The sequence below is a fragment of the Corvus moneduloides genome, chromosome 3 (assembly GCF_009650955.1).
Source record: "Corvus moneduloides isolate bCorMon1 chromosome 3, bCorMon1.pri, whole genome shotgun sequence".
Taxonomy (NCBI): Eukaryota; Metazoa; Chordata; class Aves; order Passeriformes; family Corvidae; genus Corvus; species Corvus moneduloides.
The window spans coordinates 12777697-12795721 of NC_045478.1; the positions used below are offsets into that span (position 1 = coordinate 12777697).

General features: G+C 37.7%; 1 protein-coding gene across 3 annotated transcripts in view; it reads left to right on the forward strand.

Annotated features, from left to right (window-relative positions):
• Nucleotides 1-18025, forward strand: part of NBAS (NBAS subunit of NRZ tethering complex) — a 166111-nt gene that overhangs the window by 85911 nt on the left and 62175 nt on the right. For all 3 annotated transcript variants that reach the window (XM_032104139.1, XM_032104137.1, XM_032104138.1), the window contains 3 exons: nucleotides 12517-12746; nucleotides 14437-14547; nucleotides 17751-18001. In XM_032104139.1, coding sequence (XP_031960030.1) covers nucleotides 12517-12746; nucleotides 14437-14547; nucleotides 17751-18001 — 592 coding nt within the window. The remainder of the gene's footprint in view (nucleotides 1-12516; nucleotides 12747-14436; nucleotides 14548-17750; nucleotides 18002-18025) is intronic.

Genomic DNA, 18025 nt, shown 5'->3' on the forward strand with positions numbered 1-18025 from the left:
TGGTCAAAAACCCTGAACACCAGAGTAAAATGATTGGTTTATACTGCAAAACAGGCATTTGTTTAAATTTACATCTTAGATGCTGGTAATAAAGAATAGGTCGACCTGCAAGTTGGTTTCATCAATGCCATTCTAGTTTCTGTCCATGGGAATAGACTTAGCCAGGGGTTTGGTGGGACAGGGTTATATTTTCTAAGAGTTCTTTGGAAGGAAAAGAAAAGTGGTCTCAAACTTTCATGAGCATGTCACAGTCAGTTGGAGATGTCATTCCATAGTAGATTGTCTTCCGACTCATGTCACTGGTGTCTTGCATCACGTTTATCTTGTGGCTGTTTGTGAAAGCAGAAGTGTGTTCCTAAGTCCTTTAACTGCCTCAAAGCTGTGCATTATTCTTACAAGGTATCTGAGTGCATTTTTGTGGGTGAAGGTGCATTGCCAATCCTTGTTTTCCCCTGTTCTCACTCTTTACATGGTCAGTAATGATGTAAATCCGGCACTTCAACTATTATGCTCACAAGGTGAATCCTCAAGATCATAGAGGATTTATGTCTGCCTACTGGCACCTGAGTCACAGTAGGTATGATTTTTCTAGTCCAGTGAATCAAGTGCACTGTTGGAAAACCTTTGCTGAATTGATAAGAAACTGTATAGAAGCATGGAAAAGTCTACACTTCCTGTGTTTCTCATTTTAAAATGACATTGTTTGAAAAGCGTTCATGAGGACCTCTGGCACAACAGGAGAAATGTTGGTAGAATGGAAATATCCTTAATGTTACAAGGATAATGGGGAATGGAAGGAGAGCTCCTCTTCCATTTACTAGGACAGACTTTCGAGATTTGCTGGTTAGTCAAGAAAGACACTTGGAAGGAATGATTGGGTCTGTTGCATGAAGGCTTGATTTTTTTGTTTGTTTGTTTTAATTGTGATTTGAAATACTGGTACCTAATATCTGTGCATCAAACCAGAATCATAAATTGCCAGAAATTCTCATGATCATTTTTTGTACTGTCGATGTCCAAAAGGAAATCAGCTTTGTAATTTCAGTTTCTGATAAAGTTACTCCTTTGCTTTAAGGACAAACAAAGGGATTTGGCTGTAAAGTACTGCTTTAATTTTGTGCCCAAGACAACTTCAAATTTTAGTTGTTATGATAACATAAACATAACAGTCACAGTTGAGGGCATCTGAGCTATATTACTCTCTTGTCCTGAGGAATATGTTAAAGGAACTCTTCAACCTAAGAAAACTGCAGATAAAGGTCAGAAGAATAGAACAAAATTTCCAGAAATGGACTGTGTGTGGAGTATACTGGTGTGAGAAAACTAACTGCCCTTTGAAGACCTGTATTTATTTTTGGTTTAGGTCTGTAATGGGCTGGACTGGGATGGAATTAACTTTTTGTTGCAGTCGCTGTGCTTTTGCATTTGTGGCTGTTAGGGTTGGTAATGTGCCTGGTTTGGCTGCTGCTGAACCTTGCTTGCACAGCATCAAGGCTTTTGCCCCACTGCCACTCTGATTCACCTCTCACTAATTCCCAGTCTTGATGAACAAGAAGAAAAGCTGTACAGCTGAGCAAGAAATTTGCTGGGTAATTCTTGTTGTTCGCAACTTACCTCCTCATTTGTATTATCCTGGTGATCTGATAATTGACCAGAATAAGCTGTTTACCCTATAAGGGAGTGAAAAAGCTTAATTATCCTGAGGTTAATTATAATGTTATATTCCTGTCCTCATGCTAATCTGTTGCTGAGGTGTTTCTGTTGTTTTGAAGAGGATTATTTTACTGACCACAGCTGAGGGGGCAAGCTTTTTCCTGAAGCATTAAACAACAGTTACAACAAATACCTCTGAGTTGCAGGGGGAACAGGAATTTTGCACTTAAATAGCGGATGAGGAAAGTTGCTGTTAGCAGAAAATTCTTAGTTTTTTATTTTCTTCCCTTACATGTTACTTTTCATTCAGGAAGATGAGTTTGATTCCTGTCCTTTTGTGCATTGCAGCTGACAATATGTTGAAATTTAAGATCAGAGATTCTCCTTAGTGATTCTTCTCTTGTTGCAGCCTGGAGTTGGTGAAGAAGCTGGGAGTTCAGTCCCACAAAGTTAAGTAGCCTGATATATATTTAGCCTGATACATATTTAGCCACTATGCAACAGGGTACATTTACACAGTGAACTTGTGCTCTGTGCACTTAATCTGCTTCCCTTTTCTGTTGCTTGCTGCTTTGGAAAGCCTCTATCAACATTTCCAAGAGGCAGAATTAGGTCGAAAGAGGAGTGCTTTGAACTTGGGACTGAATGTGTGGAAATTTCTGTTGGTCTGCCAGGATTTCATTCTGCAGGCTTGACCTGGCTCCCAAGATGGTTCTGTTGCTTGTTTGTATAAGGTTGGTATAAATTATAGATACTGTTATGTTAATCCAGAGAAGTAAAACTCGCAGCTATGGTCCATGTGCTATGGTTTTATGTAATATTCCTAATATAGGGAATATATAGTTTCAATATAGTTGAAAACTAAGACTGGATTTGAAATGGAAATAAATATTTTGTGAGAAGGCTACATACAGGAAGAAGGAGGGAGGCAGATCTGATGCATCTGATAACAGATGTATTACCCATGCTAGATGAGGTCTCATGGCTTTAACCTGGCACTCTAGTGCAGCTAAAGATTAAGTCTGTACACGAGGTAATCTGTCATTGGGAATCGAATGCTCATTCAATAGTTGCATATTGGTTTGCATATCCTGTCAGGTTCCTAAATTATGACTTCAGCCTACAAGAAATAATACATAGGTTTTTAATCTCAGTTTGGATTTTGTACATAACCAACATGCAAAACTGACAAACTCTGTCAGACAGTCTTGTTTCATTCTGTCTGGACATTCAACTTTTCATCCATAAACGCAGTGGCTAGCACTAAGGCTGCTGCTGTAGATGGTAAAATGGTAGTGCTCTTTATTGTTGAGCTGTGATTGACTTAAAACTTGACCTCTTTTAAGCCCTGATTCAATCCCTTGTCTCCTCTTCAGCCCCTCTTTCTGTTTGGTTAGTGATGGTGAAAACCAACAAGTTCCTTTTGGCAGTATAATTTTTCCCTTTTGCTTTACTGTTTGAATTTTCTGCTGTATGTTCTGCATCGAGTTCAAGTGTCTTTGCTGCTCTTTGGGTTGCTCCACTTCCCTTTCATGCTGCTGTTTATGCCTAATACTTCTTATCATTTTATATACCATGCTGCTTACTTATACATGTTCAGATACTATTATTCATTAATACTTGAGGGTGAATCTGTATCATTTGATGTATGCTTCTGTTTCAAAGTCCAGCGCGTACCTGACAGAAAAGCAAAACTGGAAGAGATTAATGTATAATTCCTTGAATTTATTTTGCACTCTTCTCTCTCCCATTGATCTTCCTTCATGTGTGTGGAGTCTGTGATGGAGAGGAGAACCAGGGAAAAGGAGGGCAGTGGCAGAAGGCACCACAAATGAGACTATCTGGCAGACTAAGAACTGGTGTAGGGAGAATTCAAAGACCTCAGTATCATCAGAATCCTCCTTTAGATCACCAGAAATGGATTCTGAATAAAAGTGGTCTCAAAACCTGCCCCTGCAGAACTTCCCTTTCTGAAAGGTGATCTCCAAGCTTCTACCTCTCGTTTCACCAGATTTCAGTTAATGAAAGGACCATTCTTCTGATCCATTTGCCACTTAAGTTTCCTGGCTGGACTTTAGTGGGAAAACTTGTGAAAGTATTTTGCAAATTTTTGTGTATTAGGTTCCCTTTGTCCATGTGCGCTTTGATACCCTCATAGCCCTCCAGCCAGTAAAGAGTGGATTTCCCGTTACAGAGTCCATGCTGACCTTTTCCCTCTGATCTCTCAGTGCTCAGGGGTCTTATTATTTGTTATATAGTCTGCTGGCTTACTGGGAATGCACATTTGACTTGCTGGTCTACAATGCCTATGAAGATTCCTTTTACATCCTATTTTTTTCAGATGGAGCTTGCACTCCGGCATGTCACTTTTAATAATGTTTGTTGATGCACCTTGGCCTGCCGTTTAACATAATTTCACATTTGTGTTCCTTCAGAACTGAGGGATGAATGCCAGCTGGTCATGGTGTGCAAGCATATAACTGACACCTTCCAGATTCTTCTAACTCACCTGGCTCTTCTGAGCTCTCTCCCCACACCTTCAGCAGTGAGGGCTGACACAAAGATCTCATTATTTCCACTGCTATGGACTTGCCCATGAGTGCTCCTTCTATACCTCTTCTCTGTGGGATCGTGCCACTTTTCTAGCTGGTGTCCTGATTTTGAGCAATTTTCAGAACTTTTTACTCTCAGCTTTACCATTCTTTATAAAACACTTTCCAGGCATTTTTTTATCATTTTTAATTTTCTTTCTAGCTTGTCATATTTTGTGACTTCTCCTCATGGATTTGCTAGTTGTTCAGTGATGTCTCAACACATAATCACATAATCAGTTTTCTAAATGAGTGAATATCTAAGCTAACAAAAATGGAGAACTCACTCAATCCTGGTGTGTCCAAAGGCGTAAAGCTCAAGTAAGCTCTCTTGAACTAGCAGCCATTGTGGTTGGTTTTGACCATCTTCTGGTATGATCCCTGAAATACTAATTCAGCAATTAGGGACATTGCAGGCAGATTGTGATAACTAGATTCTTTTGGTTGAGGTGTGTTTGATACAGATAAGTCAGTGTTTCACAGATCCTTGTCTTTCTTTGTTAAGCACACAACATGACAAAGTATTGCCATTCTTAGTTGGGACCAAATAGTATGTAGGTGACTGAGAAAAGATCTATTTTTAAATAGTTGTTTGGTGCTGCCCCCAACCCCCTGTTTCATTTCTTCAAGATAAAGTGTACTTATGAAGTGAGATGCTTACAGTCTTGCTTATTTCTGTTTCTCAAGGGTTATGTGAGCTCTTCTGTCGAATCCTACTTCTGAAAGCAGAGCAAGCTTTAGACAGCTCTTCAGAAATTTTCTTTTAGAAAAGAAGATCTTCAAACTAGCCTTTCATTTCAGCAGAGGGTTGAGGTTTAGCTTGCCCATCTTTCTCTGGGGACATGGTTGTGGTTTTTGATGTGAGGGAGATAGCTGGGATAAGTGCTAATGCTTTTCCTCCTTGGGAAGGGTTTTGTTCCTCTCTGGGAAGCAGTACAAAGGTGACCAGCAGCTTATGAAGCAGTCTTACCCTAATCAAGCAGCTTTATCTCCTCTTTTACATTCCTTCTCCATGCTTCTGTAACTGTTTTTTCCAGTCAGTGAGCATCATGAGTTTTGCAGGCAGCCTGCTTGAAATTTGCTAATCATCTAATAATAAAGAGCATTTTAGCAAAATTTTATTCATCTGAGTTGGCAGTACAGGTTACTTTTCAGACTGCTTAACTTTCATTGAGTGAGAGAGTAGGTTTCTCCATCTCTTTGTTCTTTAGTGGTTTGGTTCTTTGGTGGTTGTGTTAGTTGGGTTAGGTAGGGTTGGTTGGTTTGGGTTGGTGGGTGTTTTTTTTTTCTTCTTGGAGAATTGAGGCTGAATGCTAGATTGGCCTCTGTATTTAGCTCAGGAAGCTATTCATGAAAATGTACATCCCAGTAACATAAGGTGGTCACTGAGAAACCTGTGATGCTTCTCAGAAGTGCTAGCCGTGCTCTTGGATTAGGATGAAAAATAGCTGACTTTTGGCATTTTAATAACTGTCAGGGAAGAGGAAGTTAAATGTTTTGTAGTTCATGGGATATCTAGTTTTCAACCTTTAAATTAGTAAGATATAGAAATATTTGCATGTATCCAGTCAAGTAACTGTGCAAATTAAAAAGAAACAGTATTGTACTTAAACTGAAACTGCATAATACTGCAGTAGAGTTTTACAGTAGCAGTCCCAACGTCTTTATATGACTAGAGCTGCTACCATATAGGTCAAGATTAAAGACACATTCTGAAAGAATAGGCAATAGCATCATTTATTCAAAGAGAAAGTACAATGATTTTTTTTTTTTTTTTAGAGAAAAGGGAGATAGACAGAAGGTTAGGATAATTACCTAAAGTAGGGCATTTATTTACTGAGAGTAATGCTGACTGCAGATAGGAAATGAATTATGCTATGAATTTAGTAGGCACTTCACTCAAAACCATGTAGTAATTTTCTATTTTTAGAGATGTTCTTTCAGTTGACACTTTAACCTTTTATATATCATGGGTTGTTTTTACTAAAAGAGCTGTCAGGTGAAATGATGAGATTTTTCTCCCTAAACCTGACTTAGCAATCAGAAAATCTGTAAGAGAACACAAGGTAGAAAAAAACCTATAAAAACATTTACTCTTGGGACAAATTATTCCTCATTCTTGTTGGAACAGCTGATAGAAATCAAAGCAAAAAAGTGTGTTTCTCTGAGGAGAAACTCAACATGAGCCAGAGATGTGTGCTTGCAGCTGAGAAAGCAAATTGTGTCCTGGGCTGTATCAAAAGCAGTGTGGGCAGCAGGTGAGGGAAGGGATTCTGCCCCTCCACTTTGGTGGGACCCTACCTGCAGTGCTGCATCCAGCTCTGGGGCCCACAACCTAAAAAAGGACGTGGACCTGTTGGAGCAAGTCCAGGAGAGGCCACCAAGATGCTGAGAGGGCTCGAGCACCTCTTTTACAAGGAAAGTCTGAGAGAATTGAGGTTCAGCCTGGAGAAGAGAAAGATCTGGAGAGACCTCATAGCACCTTCCAGTACCTGAACGAGCTACAAGAGGTCCAGGATATACAAGTGACTGGATGAGGGAGAATGGCTTTACACTGAAAGAGGGTAGGTTTAGATTAGATATAAGGAAGAAATTCTTCACTGGGAGGGTGGTGAGGTACTGGAACAGGTTGCCTAGAGAAGCTATGGATACCCTATCCCTGGAGTCTTGAAAGCCAGGTTGGATGGAGCCCTGAGAAACCTGGTCTAGTTTAAGTTGTCCCTGCCCATGGCAGGGGGGCTTGGAACAAGATGATCTCTGAGGTCCCTTCCAACCCAAACCATTCTGTGATTCTGTGAGAAGAGAGCACTAGAGCAAATTGGTTCAACTCTTCAAACACAAATCACTTAACGTAACTGTAGAAACAACTGCCTGGACAACATTTCCAATCACTTTTATGTTTTATTACTGAACAGCAGCCTCTTGCTTTTTTTTTAATTCCTGCAGCAGTGCTGTAATCCAGGATTATATAATTCATAATATATATTATATATATAATAATGCATGACTGTATAATTCTTACACAGTCATGCATCTGAAATGAAACTTTAAGACATTCAGTTCTTGGAAAAAAAGAGAAATCTGCATGAAATCTGTGGTAAAGGTAGGAAGGGAGGCTAGGAAATTTGAGTCCACAGCTGCATTCCTGGCACTTCTGGATCTACACACATGGATCTACATGATCCAGATAGAAATTTTTTAGTACAGTTGGAAATATCTTGTTTGCAGTACCATGTATCATACTGTGGTCAGAAGCATTTTTTTTAAGAGTATGGGTAGGCTTTAAAACCATTATACTTAAATATAGCTGAGACCTTAGAGTATGTTACAAAAACTTCTGATGGATGATTTAAGATTTTAAATCTGAAAGAGAATATTGTTTAAATGTCTGACTGATTAAGACACATAGGTTTAATAATAGAGATGAGCTGAGCAATGGATTCTCTACTTAATTTTTTAAATAAGTTTGTTCAACTTGATCCTGATGCATCTTGTAGCTTATAAAAGGCATTCTGGTAGGTATTCTTACATATTGACCTGGTACGGTTTCACTGGTGAGTGATGAGATCTGCTGCTTCCTATACCCATTTAAAAAATGGTTGTGAAAGCTGATCCTGAACAAAACTGGTGTCACACAATACATGCAGCTGCAGCAGCAAAAGGACAATAATGTTGAGGTATCCTTGCAGTTGAGTGATGTGATAGTAAAGGTTTATTTCTGAGATGTTCTGGTCTTCCATCTTAGCTATATGCTTTATCTTTTGCTTTGGGCGGATCAGATGTGAGACAGCTGTGATATGGAAGGCTGGCCACCTCAAATTCATGTGATGCTGTATCTAAGTTACTGTACTCTTGACTCACAGCATGACAAAAATATAACTTGAAGACAAGTGTCATCAATTTAATTAATGAAAAGCTGTCCTGTGGAGAGATGGAGTATATTTCTTGAGTGAGCAGGCATGTTCAGGATTTTTCTTCCTGAGTGAACTATTTCATTCCTGTAAGTCTTTTTTCCTGCTTCAGTATGTGAGGAAAATTATTGTCTCATGTGCTTCACTTGATTCTTCTTTTCTTGCCTTCCCCTCCATCAAATTTGTAGCACACTGAATCTCTTGCAGCAGGGACTGTGGCAGTTGCTACAAGGATTAGGGGGAGCTCTCCTCTTCTTCCTGAAATACGCATGCATTCTAGAGGTGTGGTTTGGATCCCAGCTACACTGGTGATGGGCAGCAGCTGCAGAGGCAGGGAAATGGGCAAAGTACAACTGTGTCTGCAGCAGGAATGTTGCACCCTGCTCCCTGGTCTCCCTTGCTCATGTGCTGTCATCTCCTTGTTTTGATAACCATGAGGATTTTGCTTGGTGTATGTAACTAACTCCCTCTGGAGCATGATTTCTTTCTTAGGATCTCTTAAAATGTTGTAAAACAAACCTGGTGTTGCAAGGATCTGGGCACAAGGGAGCGTGTCCTCTGCCTTTCCTTTGGATTTCTGTGGCTGACCGCAGTTGCAGCTTTTGGCCATTGCCAAAGGATTACAGTTCCAAAGGTGATGGAAATGCTTTGTAACCTCGATCCAGAAAGGTCCACAGTGTCAGTTTTGTCTTTGGGGTGATTATGAGCGGAGTGACCTCTGCTGATCTAAGCAGTTTTTCTGATCAGTTTTTCTGAACATTTCTGTATTGCACTCTCTAGATGATTTACATTAAAAAAAAAATTAGAAGAGTAATATAGTTTTTTTTAAGAATTGGATGGATTCTTGGTCTTAAAAGAAGTAAGCAATCCAAACAGCCTTACAGTGATCTAATATTATCTCAGTGCTAAAGGGTTCACAGTGGAGTGTTTCATTTTTTATTTTGTTATTTTATTTTTTTTATTAGTATTACCATAGTTGTAAAATCATTGCCACTTCCTGAGCTGGAGAGGAACAGCATAATAGCTCATACTTTTTTTGGTTATTTGTTTCTGACATGTATGAGTGAATTAAGTCTTAAATAGATTGGAAGAGGAAAAAAGACATACCAACTTGCCGGGAAGAAAACCCCCATAAATTGAAGATTAATTCAGGCATAAGAGTGAAGACATTCTAAGATCAAAACCTCCTATCTCCTTTTAAAACCAGTGTTGCTTTTATTCTGTCACAGTGGCACACAGATTGAGGGGCTTCACAGGTGTCACTTCCAGAGGGTGGTCAAAGAGAAATAGCTGCTCTAAAAGATGTACTTAGGTGGATGCTGAATCCCAGCTGAGGCTTATTGGTAATGACCAGTGGGGCAATAGGGATAGATACCTGATCTGTGCTGGGTAAATCACACCTAATAGCATGAAATTAAATTAGCTTTCTGCTAAAGTGATGTGTGCTTTTTCCTTTCTCTCCATTTTTAATTTTTTTTTTCCTTAATTCCTAAATAAGGCCTATGTCAACACAAATGTAATGTTAGCCCACTAGATGAGTAAAATGCATTGGGAGGTGTTCCTGAGGGATTTCCCTTGGCAAAGCTGTGGAGGCTTCTGAGTTAAGGGTGTAATACGTTTGGGTCAGCTCTTGTGGCTTCTGTGGAAAGTTACCCTATGTTTACTGTGTATGTATGTAAAATGCCCTTTCTCAACGATCACAGGAGAGAAAGCTTTGTTCAAATGTCTGTCTAGGAGTACTGGAGGAGATTTATCTGGCAAATCAGGGAGTCGAACACCTAAGCACAGTTTCTAACTGTCTGAAGGACTCTGAAAAACCAACAGAGAGAAATGTGTTGGAGCTGTTTGGGGGTTATTGGTGTGGTTTTTGACAGGTAACATTAGAAAGGGAACAAGTTGAATATGGCATCTTACTGGTCTTGTCAAAATTAATTTGTATTTACACAAATTGCTGTCTATTACAATTTGAAAAAAGTCCTAGAATTTACAAACTGTGAATGCTGCAGTAAGATTCAGACTTGACTGATTTTGCTGATTTTCTTCGTGGCCAGGTACTATGACTAGCTAGTTGTTATGGTCTTTTCAATTAAAGACTGTTAAAACGTTTTTTGAAAACTGGCGATACAGCTGTAGTGATTTGTCTCTGTTACTGTTTGTTATAACAAGAATCATGCCTAATTGAATTAGATATCTAATGGAGGTAGAAATTGTTTTGCATGTCTTCTAAAAGATATGTATTATTAAACGTGAAGATATTAAGGAAATGAATACTTAAAATTATGACATAAAAGCTCTCTGCAGCTTGATACCAAACAGAAGACTCTGGGATTTCTCTAAACTAATTTTGGATTCATATGCTGTGATAGTTTGGGCCATAGGTTTTTTAAGAGATAAGAGGATAACGCTTGATTGAAAGATTTCTGGTGGCAAAGAAAATAAGACAATCTTTGGCAATAGCTTGCAGTAAAAAAACTTCAGTTGTGTTTTCTTAATCTAAATGTATAACTTTTATCTTCTAGACTGAAGTGTCTGCACCTTTATTTTGCATTATATACGTGTGGCTATATATACATGGGTATTCACACAGGGTATGGTTCTTTTATTCTAAGTCTGTCATTAGTAAGATCAATAGACCCCAAGACATTATTTCCAAATAAGGTGTTCCTTGGGACTACAAACAGGCAGCATGGAAGATTACACACAAGTGATTTCATGGAGATATAACAAATGGGGACTTAATGTGAGAGAGTGGAAACCTAACAATAGAGAGCAAATTTATTCTCATAGGTTGTCAGAGGAACCTGCCTTTCTCAGTGGACTGGAGGTTTTAGGCAGTTATGTTAAACATGTTTCCTTGTCTTGGTCTGACTTTCGCTGTCTCCATGCTCTGTTTTCTAGTGTATCACATAAAATGAGATACCAGGGTACATAATAAGCAGTGGATGGCTTTCCAGCTGATATAATTGTGTTGTAGAGGCACTGCTCTGCTTGCCTGTCTCTTTTTATGAGGTTTTATTATTCTGTTCCCAATCTCCTAAGCAGCCTTGAAAGAAGTACTGATTTTGTTTATAAAACCAATGAGTTGGCAATGTTTGGAGGGCTTTGGAAGTGTATCATGGGGAGAGGAAAAAGGATGCCCTTTAGCATTTAATGTGACTTGGTGAGCAGCCTGTCAATTAAGACTTGAAAAAAAAAATCAATTTAGAATGACCAACAAGTCATGGAAAAAAAAAAGCATGCCTTAAGGTTTAAACTTAGGTGCATGTTTTACCCAGCTGTGCACTCTAGTTAATGTTCACAGTTTTTCTTCTAATGTAGCAGAATAATTCTGTAGTAAAAAACCATAGTGTACTGCTCTGGTACACTCAACATTTTTGAGATCACAGCAGTTAAATCAGCTGTTTCTTTTACAAAATATTTCAACTACACTGGCATCCCCACGTATTTTTGGTGGCTCTTCTGGAGGTCCTCCTTCCTCAGTGGATGCCACACAGAAGTCACAGTGCTTCCTTTTGGCATTGAGCTGCTGGTGGCCTCATTTTTCATGGAAGAGAGAAATCAAGGTATTGAGTAAGCCAAGTATTTACATATTACACACAGCTCTGGTCAAGTGGAGGTGCCTAGACATAGCCACTGTCCAGATCTTGAGATAATTTGGAACACTCCACAGTACATGCATTCATTTTTCATGCTTTGTGATCTCAATTGTTGCTTTGCTATGAGGGTTTTTGACTACAGAAGTTAATGGTTTATAAGAGATGCACTTGCTTTGTAATTTCTAACACAGAGAAATAAGTTTTATTTGTGATTAAGGTATTTTCAAAACTAAGGTTCCTGTAGTCCATAGATGATCAATATTTAATTCTTTGAAGATTCAGGGACTAGGCAATGCCTTGTGTAATTTGTGGATCCTGCAATACTTCTTTGAAAGTATCAGTGCTCAACATGTAAAAGCTATTCCTCTTTTCAATTCTGTATAATAGAATTATATCAGAAATTCAGTAACTTTTCTTTGATTTCAGTGTTTGACCAATCAGTTGCCTAGTTTAGTGTAAATAAAAACAAGGAATTTAAAAACAAATTCAGTCATAGTGAAACACTTGTTACTATTAATTTGGTGAGGTGTGTTTGTTTTTTTTAAATACTTGTATCATATGGAATAGACTAAAACATTCCGAAAGGATAAATGATAATATTACAGTAAATAGGTCTTACAGAAAATGTTAAATTCTGTTTACTTAAAATTTCTCAGAAATGGAAACAAATCTCCTAGTTCTGAACACAGGGGTCAATTATATATTGATAAATTTTGTTCAGAATTTATGGGGTTTTTTTTAGTTTGTTGTCAATTATTTTTGCAGGCTGATCCAAAGAAGGTGATTCAGATGGTCACAAGGCATGTTACTCAGTATGCCCATGCAGACTGGCCTGAAGAAGTCTCCAGTTGGATAAATCAGCTGCATTACTACAATGAACGACTAATGGACTTAACTCAAGCTAAGACTCTGCAAGGGCTTGGCAAAGGAGTGGACGTGCAGAGATTTACAGCAGATGCACAGTACAAGAGAGAAACAATACTAGGATTGGCAGAGTAAGTAATGTCTATTAGGTTTGTTTTCTCTATTTTAGAACGGAATAGCTTTAAGCTTTAAATTAGAAGAGTAAATTGAAAGTAGTGCTGACCTTTAGAAAGATAATTTACTTGCTTTACAGTTTTACACTGTAATGCTGCTACAGTTGGAGCTTTTTCTATGTATCTGCTCTACTTAAATGAAATGTTGCTCAAATAAATGGATCTGTAACTTCTAATTGAATCCATAACCCTTCATTTACTCTCTGCTAATATTAGGGTATAGGTTTTGCACCAGTCTTGGTGAAACACCAACAAAATACATACAAAGTGTGCCTATGCTGGAGCTTTCAGTGAGGACTCCTTTGGCAGTCCTCAGGCGAAGAGTGACAGACAGTCAGGGCTGGGCATGAAAAGGGGTGTGTAAATAAAAATGTTAGAAGATCGTTTGCGAGGTAATGGACAATTTTTTTCAGCTTTTCATTGTGCAACAGCTGCTTGTTTTTGTTGTTATCTTGGCAATGAATAAATTGCTAATTATTGTTCTTCATTTATATGGTATCATTTCCTTAAACCACCATTGCCTTAGGCTGCCACTGCATGCCACTTTTAGACAGGAAGGGAGGACTGTGGTATAGCTTATAAAATTCCAGGAGGAATGCATACCATTAGCTCCAAGAGCCACTCCAGATTTGTATGATTGACTGGATTATTTTGCAGCTAAACCATTCATACCATCTTCCTCTTTCACTGAATCGCAGAATGGTTGAGCTTTGAAGGGGCTTCTGGGGGTCATCTTGCCCAACGTCCCTGCTCAAGTAGAGCCACCTCGTGTATTCACATTAAATACATTTTAAAGAAGTTGTTCATGACAGGCCTATTAGGAAGTAATTACACACAGATAGTGTTTTTCTTGGAATTATCCTGAAGAGAAAAAACCCAACCCAACCAAACTGAAACCAAAACCCCAAAATCCCAGCAGTAGCCTTAACAGTATTGCTTCTATGCCAGCCTGAAAACAAGAACCATTCTATTTGAACTATTGAACTATTTGAACCATACTATACTGGCTTAGTAAAAATCAGTATGAAGTTAACTTTAGGCTTTCATATTTTACCATGTTCTCCATCTATTGTTTTGTCAAAGGGATTATGCAATAACAGAAAAGCATTTTTTTAATATTTTAGGACAGAGTGAGCTGGACACCTTCACACCTTTTAGTCTACAAATACTAAGAGTGTTTCTGTCTGTGAACTTCTAGAAAGAGCTTTGAGGATTTATATACCAGTTGTGCTAAAACACTGTACGTATTGCAACAAAATCAGATAAATCCTAACTGTGACAAGTTACATCCCTCATCACTTTGTAATTGAAATGAAATGAAAACTGAAATTTTTGCCTTAGCACAGGGTTGAATAGAAGCTGCCACTGAGAACCAGAGTGTTTGGTGGAGTAGGTTCCTGTCTTTGGAATATCTCTGTCATTTGTTTTTTTCTTCTATTTTTTTTTTTTCTCAAATGGAGCACTAAGTATAAATAAATGCAGGAAGACACACTTAATGTATGTTTATTTAAAGTTTTTTCTATGTTCTTGTTTTATGAAAAAAAAATTAAAAAGAAGAAATCTTGAGTTTTCTAACGTAAGGATTTATTTTCATGTCATGTCTCATAGGGCTTAACATAACTTTTCTTTCATGTCTCTCCTCTACCAGAACACTTGAAGAAAATGTCTATAAAATTGCTATTTCTTTGGCTCAGCGATACAGTGTTCCACTTTGGGAAGTTTACATGACCCATCTGGAATTTTTATTCACTGACAGTGGGTAAGTTGTCTCCTCTGCAAATGCACATACAATTCTGTTACACAGAAATAAATGCTAACTTGTGACAGAAATGAATTATATTGGAGGTGGAGTTTGGGTTGTGTGTTCATTTGTCTTGTGTTGGGATAGTATGGGAATTTTTGTCTTTTCCACGTAATGCTTCTGTAACCAGCTGTGAAAACTGGTGTTGCAGGCAAGGTTAAAAGTCCATATGTGTCTTATTGTTCTTCATAGTACTCAAGGACTTTTGTTTCAGTATGCAGGTTTCCACAACTTTCAATATTTAGTTCTCTCTTCCAGTAGCAACTTATCTTGTAGTTACTGCTACAGTCCTTGTAATACGTTCTGAAACATGATAGTTTCTCTATTTTTTAAGAGTTTTGATATTTATTGACCTCTATTCTACAGAATAGTAGAGGAAATAAATATATTGGAGCTTCCTATTCACATTGTGCATCTGTTCATTTCAGCTTCATTTTTTGATAGAAGCACGCTTTTTCTTTTAAGAATGTTGTACTGAAACTGTTCTAGCCTACAAGATTATGGCAGACCAGACCTGGCACTGGTCTGGCATAAGGGGAGGGTGGCTCCGGGGCCTTTATTTGTTAATTAATATATTTATTTTAACCTCTGACATCTTGTCACTCAGGCACTTTTTGCCTACTGAAAGATGAATAAACTCATTTGATAGAAGACCAAGCTACTTGCCTGAATAGCACATGCAGATGACAGTGATATAGAACTCCCTGTGTAATGCAGCTGTTCTTCTCTACTGTTCTGTCAGACATGATCAAATTAATTTGGTTTGTTTCGAGTGTTAAATTCTTAAAACACCTTTGGCTTGCAGCAGTGTTTGTACCTCTCTTAACATTAACTATTAATTTAAAAGGATTAAAACATTTTATAAAACATGAGGAATAAAAAACAAAACCTGGTGAATTATCTGGAGAAGATGAAATAATGTTCTGAGATTTTCTTTGCCTCCTCCAGAAAATAGAGAAGTCATCTAGAAGTCTCCTCTAAATTTTGATGCTGCTAAATTATTTACTGCTTAAAACAAAACAGACAGGATATAAACATGGCAACAACGGGGTGAATGTGAAAGAGCCAGCTGCCTTCTCTGGGAATAGAATATTACCTAAAGTGTTTTGCAGCAGTTTTCTATCATTTTCTTTGTTCTTGTCCTCCGTGAGTTAGTATTCATAGAATGGTGAAATCACTGAAGTACAGAGTAACCATATTTTCCCTAGTGAAATTCAAAAATGCCTTGAAAATTGATGTATAATAGCATAATATGCTGGTGAGCATGCTTTCGTTGTATCATAATCTCATTTTAAAATTGATTGACAGCATATGACCATTACAGTATATTTTAATCTTGGGATTATGGCATTAATAATACATGTTTCATTATGCATTCATTCTGAACTGAAAAGTTTATTCTAAGACTTAATCTCTTTAACCAAATTCGCAGTATTTCTATAAGCCACTTTACATAAGGAGAAGCTTAGAAGAGCTTCATAGTTCGTATTAACATGGTTTGTTTTAACTATTTCTTTGATTACTTGATGACAAAGAAATATTACATGGTTTTTTGTGGAATATGAGTCTGAAAAATCATTCAGAATGACATTTTTTAAAAATTAAAAAGAAATGTTATTATCTCTTTTGAAGAATCTGATCACATTTGATTATCAAAACTGTATAAAATGCAATTTATGATTTCAGCAACATGAAATTGTTTGCCTATCACAGAACCTCCAGAATCTCTCTGAACAACACCATAAACTCTTCCTATCCACAGTCAGCCCTGCCCTAAAAACACAGCAAACATCTGCCAATCCTGTTCATATAATTTAATGCTCAACTAGCCTTTAGTTTGAACTTTGGGTATGAACACAAAAAAAAATAGTCAGATCACACTCTTGAAATACATCAGATCCAAGTCTCTGTTTTGCCTGATAGGAAGAGTGCTTTATTTCCATTAATACCATACTTGTTTTCATTCATATTGTAGAAAAATGAACAAATAAGAAGGATGTATAGAATTAAAATAGTGCTTGCAAGGGTAACAATCTTGGGGAAGGTTGTAGATATAAAAATAACTCAAAAATATCTTATTCTCCCTAGGAAATCGGTTAATTTTTAAACTGAGAAGGTTGTGTTTGTGGTATTTGCTGTAACAGGATCATCTTTAGGAATGAAACAGAGGCATTTTACTTGGATATTAAAGAGAAACACTAACTTATAGCATGTATACTTGGGGGGAAAAATGATGAAATTCTAATTTCATCAGTTTTAAAGGTAGAGGAAAAATCAAATGGTATTAGAAGACATCAGATTTCCAAATGAAATGTACTATCTAACGTGCCATATGATTGGACTCTGGGGAGACATGAGGTAGGAACCATCTGTAGGTTACTTCTTTCGTCAGGTTTAGGTAAATCTTTAAGTTGAGAAAGATATAAACTTAAGATGATATGCACTCATTTTTCTCCCAGCTGAGGGAAAAAGGAGTGATTATCTTTTATGTAGTCTGCTGGAGGTGTCTGAACTCATACTGTGAAAGAGCTAATGTATTCTTTTCAAAAGATTCAGGAAAGAATTTCCTGAAGGAGTGGGACTGACTGAGATCAACCCAAAGCTTGCTGATATTTTCATAAGCTTTCGTGGATGACAATTTGAGAAGCAATGTGGGAAAGTGTCAAAGTGTCCTAAGCATGAATAATAGTGTCAAATAGATTAATTGCTGGGCAAGAGCCAATTTTCAGTGATAATATCTCTCAAGGTATGCACAGGTACTCATCAACTACAGAAAATAGAATGTAATGGATTGGGAAAACTTCTAACTGGGCAATAGGATCTTTGAGCATCATTCAGCCACAAGTGGTTGGTTGGTTTGCTTAATAAAGTCTTCCTTTACACATACCTTGGATGTATGTTTCCTTTTACATATAGCTATACTCACAGATGTGAAATCCTGCTTTGAATTCCACTTCAGTATTCATAACCCTTAATCTGCATGTCAATCCAAGTCAACAGATAACAGGATCGGGAAATAAGAGTTGCTTAGCTTTTGTTTATAGAGCATACAATTATCTAAATATTTGTGAGTGGGACCTTAAAGAGAGGAAAGGTGTGCACCTGTAAGAGTCTTTCATGGCACATCCAGGCCTTTAAGTAAAAGTTATTTCTAAACACAGGTTATCGACACTGGAAATAGAAGAAAGAGCACAAAGTCTTGGTCTGTTTGAGACTTTGAAAACCAGTCCTGAAACCTTCCATGAACACATGGTTAAATATGTTTACCCAAGTATTGAAGGCCAGGATCACCAGCGGTTGCTTTACTATTTTACACTCCTGGAAAACTGTGGTTGCTCAGAAGTGGTAAATCATACTCTTAAACCTGAAACTCACATCCGACTCCTGAAAAAATTCAAAGCTGTTGCACCAGGTAGGAAAGTACCTGTTCATTTTC